At 46.9% G+C, this 22459-nt stretch overlaps 1 protein-coding gene across 1 annotated transcript; it reads left to right on the forward strand.

Moving 5' to 3' along the window:
* Positions 1–12733: 12733 nt before the first annotated feature.
* LOC146398960 (alpha-1,3-mannosyl-glycoprotein 4-beta-N-acetylglucosaminyltransferase-like protein MGAT4E) lies at positions 12734–19650 on the forward strand. The gene is made up of 5 exons (XM_084979563.1): positions 12734–12752; positions 14940–14983; positions 16119–16247; positions 17317–17473; positions 18512–19650. The coding sequence occupies exons 1-5, from the start codon at positions 12734–12736 to the stop codon at positions 19648–19650; spliced, it is 1488 nt and encodes a 495-aa protein (XP_084835689.1).
* The last annotated feature ends 2809 nt before the right edge of the window (positions 19651–22459 follow it).

A 22459-nucleotide genomic window follows, 5' to 3' on the forward strand; every position in this document is an offset into this window, starting at 1 on the left:
TAAAGAATGGCATACCCAAGTATGGAAGGCAGAGATAGGAAACATGAGAGAAGGCATGAACGTGCAGATTTTTCGGCAAAGGCCAAGAGAAACATTTCTTTGTCCACAGAAGGAAGATGCGGTGCTGCAGAATTGGGTGGCAAGAGTATTTTCTCTATTCCAAAATCTGAGAGTGAATCCCAAGGTTAACACTTTTCCCCTCCCCAGAATGCGTTGTCACACCTTTCCATTGTCCACGCATCGTCGTGCTCTGCTCTCCCTGCCTTGCAGGACTCTGGGTTCTGCATGATCAGGGTTGCACCTGAAACAACAAAGAAAGAGAGGGAAAGACCAGCTGTCTTTGCCTTGGCTTCTCAAACCCCTCGGGCTCTCCTGGGCTTCCTGGCTTTCCGTGTCTAAAGATGCTCCTAGTGGGAAGCTGAGTCCTGGGCATTCAGATAGGACGTGGGATGGCCAAACTGGGTTCACCCCTGGGAACAGACTTTGCACACTTCCCCAGGTTGTAATGCACATCCCGGCCCCAACCCCACCTACCCCCATGCTCCAGTGCTTCTACTGGGCGACCACAAAAAGAGGAGGCTTTTTCCACCGTCCACCAGCAACAAAAACAGAGGAGACAGAGACCAAAAGGAAGACAGACAGGGAGAGAGAGAGAGAGAGATGGCTGAGCATAAAATGGGGAGAAAGTGGAAAGAAGAGTGAGAGAAAGACACCAAAAATTCAGAGAGAAAGACAGGGAAGAGAGGCAGTTGACATAGTGGCCTTAGCATCGGGCTCAAGTCACCCCTAGTGACCAAAGCTGTCACAACTCTGAGCTATCTCAAGGTGTTTTTCGTCCTGGTGAAGCATCTCCCCTGGGGAAGCCATTCTGAAGTTGGCAGAGGGGTTGAGGGGCCTGCAGCTCCTGGGGTCCCTGCTGGGCCGATCAGGTCAGGTTCTCCCCCAGATTTCCACAGACACTCACCCAGCATCTGAAGGGGATGCAGTCCATCCAAAAAGATGTGCTCCCAACCATGCTGCCTGAAGAGCCCCAAAACGGGAACCAAGACACCTGCCTTTCATGTTCTGGGAACCAGACAGCTATCAGCAGGATACTCCTAGCATGGACTGTTCTAATGCAGTCAGGTCAAGCCAGGAAGCATGGCTGAGAGCTAAAAGAAGAGCTGTTGGCCAAAGGGAAAGGAAACTCCAATAAGGTGCGAAGTACAGTGATAGACCCCCAGGCTCCAAGATCAACAGAGACTGGACGTGCAGAGTTCCCTCCGCCTCCCACAGCAGAACCTTGGTCTGCACTGACCTTGGGCACCTGCCAGCGTGAGTTACCTGCTCCTCTCAGTGCCCCAAAATGAATACCAGTTGCAAAGTTGGCTGGGCCTCTCACCCAACCCGACACCACCCTATGCCCTGAAATCAGCAACCCCTCTTTTTAAATCAAGTGAGCAGGCTTTGAGTCATCAGCACCCTTCAGACCTGAGATCCAGACAAATCAAGGACCACCCAGCTTGTATCCACATGACCTGGATTCAGGTAGCTTCCTTCTAACGAGGGTGCCACAGAGGAGGAAGAGGCTCAGATGGAGAAGGAAGAAGGTGAGTGTGGAGCTCTCTGGAGAGAAAGGGCACAGGGATGAGCGCAGCCTGCCCCCAAAATACCACCACACAGACACACTGTGCTCATGACCAGAAGCCAAACTCCATGCCAGCCTGATTCTAGGAAGCTGCACCGCCAGGATTCAAGCCAGGTACATCTGGACCAAGAATGCTGCCTCCAAGTCATCAAAGGGCACTCAGAGCCCCCTGATAGCCTGTCCAACTCTCTAGGCACTGGGCTGCCCAACCAGACAGGAATGGAACCACAGGTGTGAAAGGGGAACTATGTCCCCTCTCTGAGTTGAGGCAAAGAGGGCCAGAGTATCAGAGGATGCATGTACCCAGGTGCAAGACCCTGGGCACTTCCATGAGGTTCAACCCACCTGTCTCCAACACCATCTCTGAGCCTGAAGGCACAGCCAGGGAGCTGCAGAGGGACTCTGCTGGTGACTGGCACCATCTGGTGGCCATGTGCTCTGAGACCAATGCTCCACTTTTCCTACTGTTTCCTAATACAGACCCCCTGTCCCCACTGGCCTTGGGGCATTTGCCAGCATGACTTCCTTAACCCTCTCCCTCTCAGTACACTGATAAGCACTGCAGGTGGGGATAAGCCTATCTCAAGGTCTCCCAGGGCTCTCTCCCCACTCGAAACCACCCCACTCGCTGAAATCTGTGAGCCTTGCCTTTTTTTGTGTGTGTGTCTTTTTAGGGCAGTATCCTTGGCATGTGGAGGTTCCCAAGTTAGGGGTCTAATTGGAGCTGTAGCTGCCAGCCTACACCAGAGCCACAGCAATGCAGGATCCGAGCCGAGTCTGTGACTGACACCACAGCTCATGGCAACATGGGATCCTTAACCCACTGAGTGAAGCCAGGGAGCAAACCTTTGTCCTCATGGGTGCTAGTCAGATTCATTTCTGCTGAAACACGACGGGAACTCCTGGCACTGCATTTCTAAACATTCATACTGAACCATCAGGAAAAGAACGAAAACAACCCTATTCACCACTGCATCCAAAAGAACAAGGAGTTCACACTGGGGTGCAAAGGGATCGGTGGCGCCTTGGGACCCCTGGGAGGCACGTTCCATCACAGAGGGTTAAGGATCCAGTGTTGGAGTAAGGCAGCAGAGGCATAAGAGGACACGCTCACCCTCTCCCACAAACACATCAGAAAAACACATCTGCACGTACAATGACTCGCACAGAACATCCACTGCCTGCTGGCAGAGGAACCTAAACCTCCAAAAAGGGCAACTCTTGAGAGAACTGGGAAGAACCAAAGACAAAAAGAGAGGGTAAAGGAATCAGGGCGGGACTAGCATTCCTGAGAGGGAGCTCTGAAGGAGAAAAGGATCCCACCTCCTGGGAAGGCAGCTAACTGACAGGGAGATAAGCTGAGATGGAGGAATCTCAAAGTCACCACGAAAAGCACAGCAGCTGGACTGAGGAAGGCAAAGCAGAGTGAGAGCTGCATCTGAACCACTGGCCGGGACACCCCAGCCGGAGATGCGCAGACAGGGGCTGGGTGCTGAGACTCTGGCTCCAGAGGGGAGTCCTGGGGAGAGGACTGAGGCTGGCATGTGGGGACAGCCTGAGGGGCTAAGGAGCTGTGCAGCACAGGCTGAGGAGAGGAATGCCAGGGCAGAGGGAATCCAGGAGAAGGGCCAACCCACACGAGAGGCCAGGCACCATTGCTGGGGAAGGGAGGGGGATGGGTGGACCCAAAGGAAGCTCCAGGCACCAGAGCTGCCCATGCCCCAGGCTCAGAGGACCAGGTGGCTCTGTGCAGGTTCCCAGCAGGCGGTGAGAAGCCTCTTGCTCCTCGAAGGGAGACTGGGCACTTCTTATGCAGGCTGCCAGTGGTCAGGCACCTCTTGTGTGGCCTAAGAGCATCAAGGGGCTGAGTGCTGTGTGGTGCCTCTTGCACCATCTACAGGCAGCAGGGACAGGCCTCAGCAGTTGCCTCAGAGGCCAGAGAGAAGCATGGCCTGCCACCACTGGGGACATGTGAGTGGGCTCCACCTGCAGTCACCTCAGGGGTTGGCAAAAAGAAGAGGGCACTGCACCCAAGCACCATACACTTTTGCTCTCACTCCCCTGGGAACACACCTGCCCTGCAGCTGCCATTGCCAAATGCTCTGGGCAGCACCCAGAGATGGTCATCTGTCCCTTCCCAAGACCCTACAACTAGGAGCAGCTGGCGCAGCACCTCCTGTGGGGGATAGGCAGAACAGGGTGCTTCTTGTATGGTCTGCATGTGGTGGGGGCAAACCACCACAGTTATCTCTGACTCCAGAGGCAGTCATGGCCCGCTCCCACTAGGGGTCCCTGAACAAGCACCACCTCACCTGTGGTTCCAATCACCTCAGAGGAGGGCATTGCAATTGAACACTGCTGCTGCTACTGCCAAATGCTCTGGACTCCTCGTAGATCTGCCTAGAGCTCATTACCACTTACTCGGACCCTGCAACTATGAGTAGCCTGTACCACATTCCTGCAGGTCCTTGCTGCTGTTTTGAACCCAATGACCAGGCACTGACTGCTGGCCCTACCCACTTCCTCCTTCTCCCTGAAAACACACTGAGTGTCCTGGAAATAACAGTCTGCTCACACCAAAGAAAGAGACAGAAACTATTCAAACTCGCACACCAAAAATAGCCACCCTCCCCCCCCCCCAAAAAAAAATACATAGAAGTAGCCTTGCAAGACTACAGTTTGGCTTCCCTAAACTCACAGACAAAGAAAAACATAAGCAAGATGAAGACGCTCAGAAACCAATCCCAGTTAAAGGAAAAGAGGAATTCACCTAAAGAAGTCAACAATGAAACAGACCTCTGAAGTCTGACAGACATTGAGTTCAAAAGGGAGATAGTGAAAATACTGAAGGAATTAATGCTGATCAAGGAATTAAGAGAGGATATGAATAGTAATGCAGATTCCTTTAGAAAGGAACTAGAAAATATAAGAAGGAGCCATGAAAAACTAGAAAATTCATCTGCAGAGATGCAAACTGAGCTAAAGGCACTAAAAAGCAGAATGAATGATGCAGAGAAATGAGTGACTTGGAAGACAGAATAATGGAAATCACCCAATCAGGACAGCAGACAGGAAACCAAATGAAAAAACATGAAAGCAATATAAGATATCTGTGGGATAATATAAAGCAGGCCAATCTACAAATAATAGGAATTCTAGAAGGAGAAGAAAAAAAGGGGGGATTGAAAATGTGTTTGAAGAAATGATGTCTGAAAACTTTCCAAATCTAAAGGAAACTGATATGAAGATACAGGAAGTACAGAGGGCCCCAAACAAGGTGAACTCAAACAGGCCCACGCCAAAACATAAGAAAAATGGCAAAAGTTAAAGATCAAGAGAGGATTCTAAAGGCAGCAAGAGAAAAGCAAAGCATTAATGATAAGCAAAGCCATAAGGCTATCAGCTATTTTTCTCTGTAGAAACCCTACAGGCCAGAACAGAGTGGCAAGATAGATTTCAAGGGCTGAAAGGAAAAAAATCTGCAACCTAGAATACTCTATCCAGCAAGAATATCATTTAAAATAGAAGGGAAAATACAGAATTTCTCCAGCAAACAAAAGCTGAAAGACTACAGCAATACTAAACCCATTCAAACAGAAATACGGAGGAGTTCCCATTTTGGTGCAGTGGTTAACAAATCTGACTAGGAACCATGAGGTTGCAGGTTCGATCCCTGGCCTTGCTCAGTGGGTTAAGGATCCGGCATTGCCGTGAGCTGTGGTGTAGGTTGCAGATGCAGCTCGGATCCCGTGTTGCTGTGGCTCTGGCGTAGGCTGGCAGCTACAGCTCTGATTGGACCCCTAGCCTGGGAATCTCCATATGCCCTGGGAGCAGCCCTAGAAAAGGCAAAAAGACAATAAAAAAAAAAGAAATACGGAAAGGGCATCTCTAAATAAAAAAAAATAAATAAAGGAAGAAGAAATAGGATGGAAGGAACCATAATTGGAAAGCAATCCCTTAAGTAAGTCAGCATATAGATCTAAACATGAAGATGTTAAAAAAAGGACTTCAAAATCATACAATGTAGGGAAGGAAATTAAGAAAATATAGATTCTGTTTTTATTTTAATGAGGTGTTCGAGGCTATGTGACCATCAGGCTAAAGCAAGCAGATATAGGAAGGGGTTAAGAACATACTTAAACAACAGGGCAATCCAAATCAAAACTGAACATTACATTCACAAAACCTGAAAAGAAAAGTACTCAAGCATAAAATAAATGGAAATCATGCAGCCAAAAAAGGAAGGGAAGAAAAGAGAAACATAGAATCAACAGGAAAACCAGGTAGAAAATGGCAATAAATACCTATCTATCAATAATCACCTTGGATTTCCTGTCATGGTACAGTGGAAATGAATCTGACTAGGAATCATGAGGTTGCCGGTTCTATCCATGGCCTTGCTCAGTTGGTTAAGGATCCAGCGTTGCTGTGAGCTGTGGTATAGGTCACAAACACTGCTTGGATCCCACTTTGCTGTAGCTGTGGTGTAGGACAGCAGCTACAGCTCCAATTAGACCCCTAGCCTGGGAACCTCCATATGCTGCAGATGCGGCCCTAAAAGTCTAAATAAGAATAGGAATAATAAGAATCACCTTAAATGTCAATGGACTGAATTCTCTGATCAAAAGACACAGAGTGGTAGGTTGGATTAAAAAAAGCAAAAAGCATCCATCTGCTGTCTACAAGAGACTCACCGCAGGGAAAAGGGCACATATAGTTTGAAAGTGAGGGGACAGGAAAAGATATCTCATGTCAATGGACAAGACAGGAGAGCAGGAGTTGCAATACTCATATCAGACAAAATCAACTTTAGAATGAAGGCCATAAAGAAAGACAAAGAAGGACAGCATTTAATGGTAAAAGGATCCATTCAAGAAGAAGATATTACAGTCCTCTATATATATGCCCCTAATATAGGAGCATCTCGATACCTATAACAAATACTAAGAGACATAAAAGGAGAAATTTATGGGAATACAATCATAGCAGGAGACTTTAACACCCCACTCACATCAATGACAATCCTCTAGAGAGAAAATCAATAAGGCAACAGAGATCCTAAAGGACACACTTTAGAAACATTGGACTTAACATTATCAGGGCATTACATCCAAAAAAATCAGAAAAATATGCATTCTTCTCAAGTGCACATGGAACATTCTCAAGGATCGATCACATACTGGGGCACAAAGCTAACCTCGACAAATTTAAGAGTATAGGAATTACTTCAAGTATCTTCTCTGACCACAATGGCATGAAACTAGAAGTCACCCACAGGAAAAGAAATGAGAAAAAAACTTACTACATGGAGATGAAACAACATGCTACTAAAAAAACCTATGGGTCAATGAGGACATCAAGGAGGAAATTAAGGAGTTTCCATTGTGGTGCAGTGCAAATGAATCCTACTAGGAAAAATGAGTCTTGGGTTCAATCCCTGGCCTCACTCATTAGGTTAAGGATCAGGTGTTCCTGAGAGCTGTGATGTAGGTCACAGATGTGGCTTGGATCTGGCATTGCTGTGGCTGTGGTGTAGGCTGGCATATGCCACAACATATGGCTCTAAAAACCAAAAAAGAAAGAAAGAAAGAAAGAAAGAAAGAAAGAAAGAAAGAAAGAAAGAAAGAAAGAAAGAAAGAAAGAAAGAAAGAAAGAAAAAGAAGGAGGAAATTAAAAAATACATCAAGACAAATGATAATGAAGACATAGCTACTCAAAATCTATGGGATGCCACAAAAGCAGTGCTCAGAGGGAAGTTCAGAGAAATACAGGACTTCCTCAAAAAAGAAGAAAAATCTCATGTTGACAACTTAACCCACCACCTAAATGAATTAGAAAAAGAACAACAAGCAAAACCTAAAGTCAGCAGAGGAAGGAAATCATAATGATCAGAGAGAAAATCCATAAAACAGACATTCAAAAAACAATAGAAAAAATCAATAAAACTAACACCTGGTTCTTTGAAACAGTCAACAAAATTGACAAACCTCTTGCCAGACTCACCAAGAAGAGGAGAGGAAAAAACCCAAATAAAGTCAGAAATGAAAAAGGAGACATCACAACGGAAACTACAAAAATACCAAAAAAAAAACAAAACAAACCATGAGAGAATACTCTCAACAATTATATGTCAACAAGTTTGACAACCTAGAAGAAACAGACACCTTTCTAGAGACTTATACAGCCTTCCAAAACTGGATCAAAAAGAAATAGATCAACTGAGCACCCTGATCACTAGAAATGAAATTGAGTGTGTCATAAAAACACTCCCTACAAATAAAAATCCCAGGACCAGATGGCTTCACAGGAGAATTCTACCAAACATACAAAGAGGAACTTACACCCACCCTCCTTAAACTTTTTCAAAAGGTTGCAGAAGAAGGAACACTCCCAAAGACATTCTATGATGCCACCATAACCCTAATTCCAAAACCAGACAGAGATACCACCAACAAAGAAAACTATAGGCCAATACCTTTGATGAATATAGACTTTAAAGTTCTCAACAAAATTTTGGCCACCTGAATCCAACATATCAAAAAGATCATACACCACGACCAGGATGGATTCACTCCAGGTTCACAAGGATGGTTCGACATGTGCAAATCAATCAACATCAAACACCACATTAACAAAAGAAAAGTCAAAAACCACATGATCATCTCAATAGATGCAGAAAAATCATTTGACAAAGTCCAACATCCACTCACCCTAAAAATTCTTGCCAAAGTGTGTCTAGAGGGAACATACCGTAACATAAAAAAGCCATTTATGACAAACTCACAGCAAATGTAATACTCGATGGAGAAAAGATGAAAGCCTTCCCACTCAAATCTGGAACAAGATGAGGATGCCCACTCTCGCCACTGTTACTCACCAAAGTATGGGAAGTTCCTAGCCACAGCAACCAGACAAACAAAAGAAATAAAAGGCATCCAACTAGGAAGAGAAGAGGTAAAGCTGTCACCGTATGCCTACAAAGACATGATACTGGATATAGAAAACCCTAAGGACTCAACCCAGAAACTACTTGAACTGATCAACAAATTCAGCAAAGTAGCAGGATACAAGATGAACATTCAGAAATCAGTTTCATTTTCGGATACTACCAATGAAATATTAGAAAAGGAACACAAAAATACAATACCTTTCAAAAATACAATACAATACCCCAAAAATCAAATGCATGGGAATACCACGGACCAAGGAGGTGAAAGACACATATGCTGAGACCTAGAAAACATTAATCAAGGAAATTAAAGAGGATTCAAAGAAATGGGAAGAGAGTCCATGCTCCTGGGTTGGAAGAATTAATACTGTAAAAATGTACTTACTACCCAAAGCAATCTACAGATTCAACGCAATCCCTATCAAATGACCCATGACATTTTTCACAGAACTACAACAGACAATCCAAAGATTTATATGGAACCACAAAAGACCCAAAATTGCTAAAGCAATCCTGAGGACCAAAAACCAAGCAGGAGGCTTAACTCCCCAGACTTCAGGCAATATTACAAAGCCACAGGAAACAAGAAAAGGTGGTGCTGGTTCCAAAACAGACAGACACACCAATGGGACAGAAGAGAGAACCCAGAAATAAACCCAGACACCTATGGTCAATTAATCTTTGACAAAGGAGGCAAGAATATAAAATGGGAAAAAGACATCTTTTCAGCACGTATTGCTGGGAAACCCAGACAGGTGCACACACATCAATGAAACTAAAACACATCCTCACACCATGCACAAAAATACACTAAAGATGGCTTCAAGACTTAAATGTATGACAAGACACAATCAAACTTCTGGAAGAGAACATAGGCAAAACATTCTCTGACATCAGCCTTACAAATGTTTTCTCAGGTCAGTCTCCTAAAGCAACAGAAATAAAAGCCAAACTAATCCAATGGGACCTAATCAAACAGACAAGTTTTACACAGCAAAGGAAACCAAGAAGACAACTTACAGAAAGGGAGAAAATAGTTTCAAATGATGCAACTGACAAGGGCTTAATCTCTAAAATATACAAACAACTTATACAAATCAACAGCAAAAAAGCCAACAGCCCAATTGAAAAATGCACAAATGACCTGAATAGACATTTCTCCAAGGAAGATATACAGTTGGCCAACAGGCACATGGGAAAATGCTCAACATCCCTGGTTATTAGAGAAATGCAAATCAAAACTACCATGAGATACCACCTCGCACCAGCCAGAATGGCTATCATTCATAAGTCCACAAATAACAAATGCTGGAGGGGGTGTGGAGAAAAGGGAACCCTCCTGCACTGTGGGTGGGAATGTAAGTTGGTGCAACCACTATGGAGAACAGTATGGAGGTACCTTAGAAAACCACATAGAACTACCATATGACCCAGCAATCCCACTCTTGGGCATATATCTGGACAAAACTTTTCTTGACAAAGACCCATGCACCCACATGTTCATTGCAGCACTATTCACAATAGCCAAGACACGGAAAAATTCTAACTGTCCAGCAACAGATGATTGGATTAGGAAGAGGTGGTAAATATGTACAATGGAATTCTACACAGCCATAAAAAGAACAAAATAATGCCATTTGCAGCAACACAGTTGGAACTAAAGACTCTCCTACTAAGTGAAGTAAGTCAGAAAGAGAACAAGTACCATAAGATATCACTTGTATCTGGAATCGGATATATGGCACCAATGAATCTTTCCACAGAAAAGAAACTCATGGACTTGCAGAATAGACTTGTGGTTGCCAGGGGGGAGGGGGAGGGAGTGGGATGGATGGGGTGCTTGGGGTTAATAGATGCAGACTCTTGCCTTTGGAATGGATAAGCAATGAAATCCTGCTGTGTAGCACTGGGAACTATATCCAGTCACTTATGATGTAGCATGATAACGTGAGGAAAAAGAATGTGTGTGTGTAACTGGGTCACCATGCTGTGCAGCAGAATATTGACAGAACACTGCAAACTAGCTATACTAAAAACAAATAAAAATCATTATATATATATCCAGTGTTGCCACAGCTGTGGCATGGGTTGCAACTGTGCTCAGATCTGATCCCTGGCCCAGGAGCTCCACATGCCACAGGGCAGCCAAAAAAGGGAAAAAAGGAACAAAAGAATACATTTAACCAAGGACATGAAAGACTGAAACACTTTCAGACAGTGATGAAGCCCCTGAAAACTATGACACACATAAATGGAAAGATACCTTGTGCTCTTGGAAAAATTCACATTGTTCAAATGTTCATTCTGCCCAAGGAAATGAACATGTGAATGCCAGCCTCCCCAAATTCCAACAGTCCTTTTCCCAGAAATAGAGCAAATCCTCCTACAGTTTGTGTGGAGCCACAAAAGACCTCAAGGAGCCAAAGCAACCCTCAGAAAGGACAAGAGGCCGGAGGCATCTCCCTGCCTGACTTCACTCTATGTTGTGAAGCTACAGTCACCAACAGAGTGTGGAACTGGCTCAAAAACAGGTGCCTGGCCCAGAGCAAGAGGACAGAGCCCAGAATTCAACCCACACTGAGCGGGTCAGTGTGTTCACGACAAAGGGGCCAAGGCCACGTCGTCCCCACAGGAAGTGCTGCTGGGAAAACTCAACACCACATACCATGTAAAGACAGTGGACACCATCCATACCACACACACAATGGACCAAAAAACCCCAGCTTTCAACCCAGAGCCCCTCCTGCATCCTCTGAAGGTGGACCCCCCTCTGGTGCACATGGGAAGCTGAAAGCTTCTGCTCACCTTTTCCTCCTGTGCCACCCAATTGGCAGGAAACCTGGCTCCCATCAGTGTAGACACTGCCCCTTGATGTCCTAAAGCTGAAAGCCCCTGAAGTCTGAAGAAGACAGAGCTCTGACAGCAGAGATGCCACCAATCATCCCAGCAAAGCAGAAGCCATGGGCCCAAGGAGCCTCAACTCCCTTCATCTGTGCAGAGCAGGGTCCTCCAGGACCACACCTGCCCCGTGGGTGCCACCACGGGAACTCCTAGAGTATTTGGTTTGGTCTGGTTTTTTTAGGGCTGCAGAAGTTCCTGGGCTAGGGGTCAAATGGATTTTGTAAAATTAAAGATTTCTCCTCTGTGAAAGGCCTTACTCAGAAAATCAAAAAGCAAGTCACAAACCGAGAGAAAACTATTTGCAAACACATACACAACAAAGGATTTGTTTCAAAATATGCAAAGAATTCTAACAAAACAACACCATTAAAAACAGAGAAAGCTCTGGAGTTCCCTTCATAGCTCAGCAGTTAACGAACCTGACTAGGATCCATGAGGATGTGGGTTCACTCCCTGGCCTTGCTTAGTGGGTTAAGGATCTGGCATTGCTGTGACCTGTGGTGTAGGTTGCAGACACAGCTTGGATCCTGCACTACTGTGGCTATGATATAGGCTGGCAGCTGTAGCTCTGATTTGACTCCTAGCCTGGGAACATCCATGTGACTTGGGTGCAGCCTAAAAAGAAAAAAGAAAGAAAGAAAACCATCCCCAAGAAATAGAGGTATCAAGAAAGCTGATTTATAATAGAGACAGCACTCTGCAAGTGGGTGGGGAAGGATGTTCACTTGAATAAACAGGGCCAGGATGGATGGTCACCCACATAAGAAGACTAGTATTACTGGAAACCTAACACAGTCCCACCTAAAAGACCCCTCCTACACCACTGCAAGAATAAGTAGGAGATGGAGTTCCTGTCATGGCACAGTGGTTTGCAAATCCAACTAGGAACCATGAGGTTGTAGGTTTGATCCCTGGCCTTGCTCAGTGGGTTGGGGATCTGACATTGCTGTGAGCTGTGGGTGCAGGTTGCAGATGCAGCTTGGATCCCATGTTGTTGTGACTCTGGTGTAGCCAGTGGCTGCAGCTCTGACTGGACCCCTAGCCTGGGAACCTCCATATGCCCTGGGAAGCAGCCCTAGAAAAGGCAAAAAGACAAAAAAAAAAAAAAAAGAAGGAATAATAGGAGACTATCATGATGACCTCAGGGCTGGGGGAGGGGACACAATGTGATACTATTTACAGTGTAGCAAAAATAGATTGCAGAAATGCTTAGAGTAAAAACAGCCTCATGCTGACAGTTGCTGGATTTTGACAAGATGCCAAGTAAATCAAAAGGTAAGAGAGGAGTTTCTGTCATGACTCAGTGGTTAAGGAACCTGACTAGCATCCATGAGGTTGTGGGTTCGATCCCTGGCCTGGCTCAGCAAGGTAAGAATCCAGTGTTTCGGTGAGCTGTGGTAAAGGTTGGAGATACGGCTCAGATCTGGTGTTGCTCTGGCTGTAGTGTAGGCCGGTGGCTACAGCTCCGATTAGACCCCTAGCCTGGGAATCTCCATAAGTGGCAGGTGTGGCCCTAAAAAAAAGACAAACCACCAAAAAAAAAAAAAAAGTAAGGGAAAGGGGTGCTGAAACAAATAGATATCAGTGCAAAGAAGTGAAACTCAACCCCTACCTCATTCCATATGCAAATATGAATTTGAGACAAACACCTAAATTTTAAAAGTAACACGAGGAATTCTCATTGTGGTGCAGCGGAAACTAATCTGACTAGTATCCATGAGGATGTGGGTTCCATCCCTGGCCTCACTCAGTGGGGTAAGGATCTGGCATTGCCGTGAGCTGTGGTGTAGGTCGCAGAGACGGCTTGGATCCTGTATTGCCATGGCTGTGGTGTAGGCCGGCAGCTACAGCTCTGATTCAACCCCAAGCCTGGGAACCTCATATGTCACAAGTGTGGCCCTAAAAAATAAAAAATAAAAAAATAAAAAAAAAATAAAAGTAGCACTATGTTTAGCACAGCAAAGGAAACCATCAACAGAATGAAGAGACAGCCTACTGAATAGAAGATATTTGCAAACCATTTAAATGACAAGGGGTTAATATCCAAAATATGTATGAAGTTCATATAACTCAATATCAAAAAACCAAATAACACAGTTAAAAATGAACAAAGGGAGTTCCCATAGTGGCTCAGCAATAACGAAACCCAACTAGTAATCATGAGGTTGCAGGTTCAATATCTGGCCTTGCTCTGTGGGTTAAGGATCCAGCGTTGCTGTGAGCTGTGGTGTAGGTTGCAGACACAGCTCAGATCTTGCAGTGCTGTGGCTGTGGACTGCAGCTGCAGCTCAGATTTGACCCCTAAGCTGGGAACTTCCAAACACCATGGGTTTGGCCCTAAAAAGAAAAAAAAAATCAAAGAAGACATTTCTCAAAAGAAGACATACAATATGGCCAACAGGTACATGAAAAGATTCTCAACATCACCAGTCATCAGGGAAATTCAAACCAAAACCACAATGAGATATCACCTCATTTCTTGTGGTGAGGATGTGGGGGAAAGTGAAACTCTGTACACTTAGTGGGAATATAAATTGGTGCAGCCGTTACATAAGTTCCTCAAAAAATTAAAACTAGAACTAACAGGAGTGAAATAAAGACCCAGTGGCTCTGCAGGTTAAGAACCTGACTAGCATCCATGAGGACTTGGGTTCAATCCCTGGCCTCACTCAGTGGGTTAAGATCCAGTGTTGCTGAAAGCTGCAGCATAGATTGCAGGTACAGCTTGGATCCTGAGTTCCTTTGGCTGTGGTGTAGGCCAGCAGCTGCAGCTCCAAATAGATCCCTAGCCTTGGAACTTCCATGAACTACAAGTGCAGGCCTTAACAAAAAAGACTAAGTTATGATCTAGCAGTTCCACTTTTCAAGATGTATGTGTCCAAAGGAATTGAAGTCAGAATCTCAAAAGGATATCTGTACCCCTATGTTCACTGCACCAGAGTTCAGAATGCCCAGATGTGGAGACAATCTAAATGTCTATTGGCAGAAGAACAGAGAAAGAAAATGTGATGTATAAACACATACAATAAAGTATTCTGCAGCCTTTAAAAATGTGGAAATCCAGGAGTTCCCATCGTGGCTCAGCAGTTAATGAACCCAACTAGGATCCATGAGGATGTGGGTTTGATCCCTGGCCTTGCTCAGTGGGTTAAGGACCTGGCATTGCCATGAGCTGTGGTGTAGGTCACAGATGCAGCTCAGATCTGGTGTTGCTGTGGCTGGGATGTAGACCAGCAGCTACAGTTCTGATTCGGCCCCTAGCCTGGGAACCACCATATCAGTGCAAAGAAATGAAACTCAACCCCATACCTAATTTTAGGTGCAGCCCTAAAAAGACCAAAAAAAAAAAAAAAACCTGAAAGGAAAAAACCCTATGTAAAATCTTATCCTAAATTCTATTTTTTGCATCTCAAAAGCTGAAGAGGCAAGATAGGATATCATCTGGTCATCTTCTTTTCTTAGTGAAAGGCTACAACTACAGTTCACGTAATGCTCAGCTAAGCATGGTGAGGGGATGGAAGCGTGAGAAAGAAATGAAATATATTCTTCGTAATGGAAAAAAAAAAGAGAGAAGAAAAGTCAACTTCAGAGGCCCTTTGAGCCATTCTGGGCCTTGGAAAGAACTGGAGATTCGAGGAGCCATTTGGGGTGTGTACAAGACATAGCCAGCAGCTGGGGTGACTGCAGCCTGGGCAGGGTAGGGCAGGATGGGGGCACTCCATCCTCATCCATTTGAGTCAGACTGATCATTCATTTCCAATCTTCTGGGTTTGAGAGAAAAGACTGGAAAGCTGGCTTTCCAACTGTATCCCTGCCTCATCCAGAAGCAGGAGCTTGTTATGAGGCTGGTGTGGTGAGCAGTCCCCATTCAAAGAGAACAATGGTTGCCAAGCAGGGTCTCCTGGGAGGGGTGTCTAGGTGCTGCTACCTCTGAAGAGCCCACTGGGCCCCTATCCTGCAGCATTGAGGTCTTTTCTCCTTGATTTCAGAGGAATCCCTGCTCTCTGATAAACCTTTAAGCCACATTTTCTATGAGACACAAAGACCCCAGTGGAGCTAGCCTTCCAAACACGGTAAAGACTTTCACAGGATGAGAAGGTTCTAGTCACTTTTAGCTTTCCATCCTCTGCACCACTCCAGGACGGAAGAAAGCTGTGTACAAACTAGTTTCCCTTGGTCCTTCTGATTTGATCCCAAACTTCAGAATCTGCCAATCATGATCCTGGGAAGAATCAGCCACAAATGTAAGGGGGGAGCTAACATATGAGACCCAACTTATTGGCCAATTACACCCAGGTGGGGACTGGCTTGAGCTTGCAGTTTGGGGAAGGGCTGATTCATCCCTAAGCCTTGCTTTCCTCTTCCTGGCAACACATCCTTCTGGTCGGGTCTCTGCTCCAAGAGTGAAGAAATGACAGAAACTTCTCTAGTCTCACCTGGAAGCCTGGATGAGAGGTGAGGAAGGCAGAAGCTGGACAGAACCAAACTCCAGGACTTCTGTCTCCCCTCTGGCGGCTGCTGCATGTATGTATGAGGAGATTGAAGTGGGCAGGAAAGGGCAGGGAGTCATCTGGCAGTGGTGTTGGGGGAGGGGCGAAGGGGGCAGGAGGACCCAGGACCCACTGCCTGCCATCTCCACAGAGCTTCTCAGGCCCCAGCACCATGCAGAACTGCCTGTGGAAATGCTTCTTGGTTGCTGTGTCCTTGATCCTCCTGAGCTGCTTCCTCCAAGAGAAAAATGCAGAGCATCCTAAGTACAGTTTATCCATGGTTAGTTCCAGAGGTGGAGCTTGGACTCCTAACCCTAACCCTTTGGGGGTGGTGGGTGGGTATATTTTCAGTTACACAAACAGTCTAAAGTCACCATGGAAGTTCTAAGAGGAACGCTGTTGAAGAATCAGGAGAGGGTTAGAGAAAAGATAATGGCGAACTAGCCTTGAAATATGTGTTGGGTTTGAATAAAGGTGAGGAACACAATGGGGCATTTTCCCTGTGCAGAGAGCAGCCAAGGCCATGCTGTTTGGTGGGGTTGGCCCATGGGCAGCCTGCCTAGGTGAGGTCACATCCCTCTCCAGAGCCAGAGCCATCATAACTCCCACCTATCACATGGAGGAAACCCCCCCCAAATGCCATTTACCCTGTGCAGAGAGTGGCCAAGGGTGTGCTGTTTGGTGGGGTCAGCGCATGGGAAGCCTGCCTAGGTGAGTTCACATCCCTCTCTCCAGAGCCAGAGCCATCATAACTCCCACCCATCACATGCAGGAAACCCCCCAAAAATGCCCTGATTACAGCCCCTGCACGTGGAGACCACCAATCCAGCACAGGTCACATGCAAGCCCCAGGGTCCAGGTTTTCCTCCAGAGCACAGCCTAAGTGGATGTGGGCAGTGAGTCAGAGATGTGTGTATGTGTGCTCAGAATTGAGCCAAAGAAAGGACTTTAGAATGGAGGTACCACGTGTAACTTCCTTGGGGACAGAACTGGCTTTCGGCATCTGCCGCAGAACCTAGCACAGTCCACGCCGAGTTAGGTGATGTCTGCCAGCCTGATAATGGAAGGGGGTTAGATGTGGGCCATGGCAGGCATGGGCCCCTTCTCACTCTGCACAAGCCCAGGACTTTCCCATAAGCATTCCGCACAACACCCGAGGGGCCCCTCCCCTGACTCCAGGTCCCACCACCACTTCTGAAAAGCCCTGTGTGCCCCCATGATGGGGAGGATAGTGGTTGACTATATCCTGGGGCTTGCCTGGCATGGCCTCAAAAGGGGATCTGACCCTCAACCGACCCCAGAGATCTAAGGAAAAATCTCAGAGCTGATGCTTATCTTACTCTGAGCAGGAGGAAAAGAAGGTGGTACTGGGGCAGCTAGATGAGAAGCAAAGCATCTCTGAAATCAAGAACCTTCTGAAGACCTTCAAGGACTTGCAGAAAACCTCCCCTTTACTCCAACACGCCGAGTACAGATTCCTGGTGGGAGCCCCTCCCCAGGAAAAGAGTGAGTACACGGAAGGCAGGGATCAGACTGGGGGAGGTCAGACAACATGCTATTCCAAGAAAGAGAAAGGGCAGAGCTCCTGCTGTGGCACAACAGGATAGGTGGTGTCTGCAGCACTAGGATGCAGGTTTGAGTCCCGGCCCGACCCAGTGGTTTAAAGGATTCCTGCACTGCTGCAGCTGTGGTGTAGGAAGCTCACACACGTGGCTGGGATCTGATCCCTGGCCCAGGAACTCTGTATGCCTAGGGGTGGCCAAAAAGAGGGGGTGAAGAGGGGAAATGATCTGGCAAGAAAGATGGGTGCTCAGAGGCAGGGCCATGCTGCAGAACTGGAATGTGGGGCAGGTTATAAGCCCAAGTGCATTTTCTTCCTGCTGCCACCCCCTTGAATGACAAATGTCCAGAGGCTCAGAATGGCCGGTAAGGAGGCACTCATCCAAGTTCCCATTGTTACTGAGTGGTTAAAGAACCCAACTAGGATCCATGAGGATGCAGGGTCCATCTCTGGCCTTGCTCAGTGGATTGAGGATCTGGCATTGCCATGAGCTGTGGTGTAGGTCACAAACACAACTTGGATCCTGCATTGCTGTGGCTGTGGTATAGGCTGGCAGTGGTAGCTTTGATTTGACCCCTAGCCTGTGTCCATATGCCTCAGGTGTGGCCCCCTCAGTGAAACTCGCTCAGGGCAGGGAGCACAGGAACCATGGGCACAAGAGTGCCACAACCCTTGGGTCCAGCCCTGGATCCTCCAATCCAGGCCTGGTGGCTCCTCAGTCACTGAGATGATGCTGAGATCAAGGCCAGCAAACTTCCCTTTGGTACCTGACAGCCTTTCCCCTCAGAGGGAGCCTTGTCCTCGCAAGGACTCCCCAGCAGCCTTTCCAAGTAGTGATCAAAGAAACCACCTGACTACTGTGCAGAGATGAGCTCTCCCAGAAAAGGGAACTGTGAGTTTGGCCCAGGTCCTGGCCTTGGGGGCAGCCATGAGCAGAGGGGCCTGGGAGCAACTTACCTCTCACTCCCCTCCACACTCCCCAGAGCTGCTGACTGTGGGCATCTCCTCAACGCAGCATCCCCAAGGGACCCGTCTGCTGAACACCCTGCAGCTTCTGTTCCAGGCTTCCTCAGAACCGGAGCTGGAGTGTATCGTGGTGCTGGTCTGCCTGTCCAACTCTGAGCCGGAATGGCTCAGCCAGGTTGCGGCCAACATCTCAGACCTCTTCAGAGGACACATTGAGGCCCAGCAGCTGCTCGTAGTCCACGGCCACCTTGGCGGCCCCCCTCTCCCAGAAGATCTGGGTGAGGCTAATCCGCCCTCGCCCCGCAAAGGCCTTCACAACCAGCAGAAAAGGGATCTGGCCCTCCTCATGAACTTGGCCACCAACTTCTCTGAATACTTTCTGCTGCTGGAAGACCAGGTTTCTCTCATTTCCAAGTTTATCTCAACTATCTATTGGGTGTTATTAGCCTGGAAAAACCTCCCTTGGGTGATCCTGGACTTCTCCAACCTGAGCCTCTCCGGGAAAGTCTTCCACACCAGCGACCTCCCCCGCCTGAACTCTCTCTTCCTCCTTTTCCAAAAGGACACTCCAATGCACCTGCTTCTCTCTGAATTCCGTCTTCTTTTGGCCCAACCCATGCCAATCCATTTTAGTTCCTTTGTCCTCGACCAAACACATTCTGAGCTTGAGGACTTCTGCTTTCCTGGAAAGAAGAAGAGGGTCTTTGGTGAACCAGACAACCCCACTGCCAGCATCATCACAGACATGCTGACCATATCAGACAATGTACCACAGTATGCTTACACGCTGAACAAGGAGTGCAACTCCACCTTCAATCCCATGAAAGGCAACCACCTTACAGTGATTTTGGAGAGGCCACACAAAGTCATCCGGATCGAGGTGCTGACAGGTTCCAACAAACCAAGGCAGTACCATCTGGAGCAAAGGCAGGTGGAGCTGGGCTTTTACACCCTGGAGGGTTTCAAAGGCTGTGCCCGCTATACCCTGCTGCAACCACTGGTAGATGGACATTTGGACCAGATAGTATCTTATGAAGAAGCCTCCGCAGAGCAGTTGAGTTGCATCCGGCTGCTGGTGCTAGCACCCCAGGAGTCCTGGCTCCTGATCAGGCAGATTAAAGTCTGGACCAGCAAGTATGAGGAAGAGAAGTTGTAGACAGCTCAGTGGGAATCTGGAAGGACAGGGTTTGGAAATGGAGTCTATGTGGTGAGCAAGAAATAAGGCTAGAAATTTTGATCGAGGGCTGCTCACTCTGACTTGGGTGACCATTAATTTGTTGTTCTCACTGGGACATTTTGAGAAGGGAAGGAAGCTCCAGTAAAAACTACACTGGAGGAGTTCCTATTGTGGCACAGCAGAAACAAATGAGACTAGGAACCATGAGTTCAGGTTCAATCCCTGGCCTTGCTCAGTGGGTGAAGATTCTGGTGTTGCCATGAGCTGTGGTGTAGGTTGCAGATGTGGCATTGCTATGGCTGTGGTGTAGACTGCAGGTTCAATCCCTGGCCTTGCTCAGTGGGTTAAGATTCTGGTGTTGCCATGAGCTGTGGTGTAGGTTGCAGATGTGACATTACTATGGCTGTGGTGTAAGCTGGCTGCTGTAGCTCTGATTGGACCTGTAGCCTGGGAACCTCCAGATGCCACCAGTGCAGCCCTAAGAAAACAAATAACAAAGATCATACAAACAAAAAACTACACTAGACCACAGACATAAACCAGGATTGTCCCAGACAAGCTGAGATGTAAGGTCACTCCAATTCTTCTTTTGTAGGATGCTCAAGACAGAGGCCACAGTCTGATAAAGGACACAAATCAGACACTAGCCTTCAGCTTCTTAAAGCCAGAGGGAGGGAAGGGATCTGCCTGAACTGCCTCAATTCTTAGCTACACACAAGGATAACACCCCAAGATCTTCCTGGGAAAGAAGTGCAGCAGTCTTGATAGCTCCATGATCATGGAGCAGAGACTGACTTTGGCTCATGTCTACAGCCCTGTCTCAGCCTCTTCCAGATGCTATAACAGAATGCCATCAATTGAGTGGCTTAGGAACAGCATAGCTTTGTTTCTTACGGTTCTGGAGGCCAGAGTCCTGGATCAAGGTTCTGGTGGATTCCGTGTTTGGCAAGAGCCAGCCTCTCAGTTCACAGACTCCATCTTTCCACGCTGTCCTCACAGGTGCCTGCCCAAGGGGGTGAGTGAGCTGTCTGGCTTCTTGTCTGAGAACACTCATCCCATTCCTGAGGGCTCCTCCCTAAAGGCCTAATCACCTCCCAAAGACTCCACCTCCTAAAACCCCTGGGGGCACAGATTCCAACATGTGGATCCTGGGGGGACATATTTAGACAATAGAAAGACTCAAGCCTCCAATGCATCAAGGTTAAGACCTTGCTGGAGCAAAGTTGTCTTAGCTGGGATTCAGGAATAGATGTTTCTAGGATTTATGAATCTCCTAGAACTGTGTGCGAAATTTGGTATGAATGCACATGTGCATTATTTTTCTTTCTTTCCTTTTTTTTTCTTTTGCTTTTTAGGGCCACATTCATGGCATATGGAGGTTCCCAGGCTAGGGGCCCAATCGGAGCTATAGCTGCTGGCCTACACCACAGCCACAACAACATGGTATCTGAGCCGCCATCTGTGACCTACACCACAGCTCATGGCAATGCCAGATCCTTAACCCACTGAGCAAGGCCAGGGATTGAACACATGTCCTCATGGATTGTAGTCAGGTTCTTAACACACTGAGCCACAATGGGAACCCCTATTCACCCTATCTTTAACTGCACTGAAACCTTAAGTTTGCAGAGTTCCCTTCATGGCTCAGTGGTTAACAAACCCAACTAGGATCCATGAGGATGTGGGTTCAATCCCTGGCCTCACTCAGTGGGTGAAGAATCTCTCATTGATGTGAGCTGTGGTGTAGGTCACAGACATGGCTCGGATCCCATGTTGCTGTGGCTGTGGGATAGGCTGGCATCTGTAGCTCCAATTCGACCCCTAGCCTGGGAACCCTCCATATGCCTTGGGTGCAGTCCTAGAAAGAAAAAAAAGGGGGGGGGGTGACACAGAAAGTTTCTTGTACCCAGGAGCCCCACAGGGCCTCGTCCAGTTTCAGAATCTATGGGGGACTCTGGTTCAATCTCTGGCCTCACTCGGTGGGTCAGGGGTCTGGTGTTACTGTGGCTATGGTGTATGCTGGCAGCTGTAGCTCCGATTTAACCCCTAGCCTTGGAACCTCCATATACCACAGGTGCTGCCCTATAAAGCAAATAAAATAAAATAAAATAAATGGTGTAGTCATATAAGGGAATAATAATCAGTAATAAAAATGAACAAACTATGATCACAACATGGATAAATCTCATAATCACAACACAAAAGAAGTTAGATGCAAAGGAATACATACCATATAATCCCATTTATATAAATTCCTAAAAGAGGCAAAACCAGTTTGTGGCTGGAAGTCTGGACAGTGGTTGCATCTGAGAGTTGGGGAGTGGGTGTGAGTACAGAAGTTTCTGAGGAGCTGGCAACCACCTACTGCCTGATCCGTGTGGGTGTGTTGACTTGGTGAAAACTTGACATCTGCCTAGCGGCTGATAAGGGGTAAAAATCTGATTAGATTGAGTCTAAGAGCACTGCAGGAGGAGAAATTGGAAGCAGAAAAACTGGAAACAGCGATTTGGAGGAGTTTTGCTGCCAAGGAAGACAGAAAAATCCCCACATAATGCATTCTTTATATTTTTGCATAGTGAAGAGCAGCAGAGGAAATGGAGAAGACAAAAGATTTCTTTCTTTTTGAAGAATGCAGGGGGTGGAGTTCCTTTCATGCCTCAGAGAAAACGAACCTGACTAGTATCCATGAGGACACAGGTTCGATCCCTGCCCTGGCTCAGTGGGTTAAGGATCTGGGGTTGCCATGAGCTGTGGTGTAGGTCATAAATGTGGCTTGGATCCTGCTGTT

The sequence above is a fragment of the Sus scrofa genome, chromosome 10, assembly GCF_054392235.1.
Source record: "Sus scrofa isolate SSC_HxYL_T2T_F1_AM1 chromosome 10, Sscrofa_HxYL_maternal_Yorkshire_Landrace_v2.0, whole genome shotgun sequence".
In the NCBI taxonomy this organism is placed as follows: Eukaryota; Metazoa; Chordata; class Mammalia; order Artiodactyla; family Suidae; genus Sus; species Sus scrofa.

Bases quoted from the DNA above. Each gene is read 5' to 3' on its own strand.
- LOC146398960 (XM_084979563.1), top strand. The intron at 14,984-16,118 runs GTGAGGGGATGG...CCATCTCCACAG, and splicing joins GTAATGCTCAGCTAAGCATG to AGCTTCTCAGGCCCCAGCAC. The intron at 16,248-17,316 runs GTTAGTTCCAGA...TACTCTGAGCAG, and splicing joins CTAAGTACAGTTTATCCATG to GAGGAAAAGAAGGTGGTACT.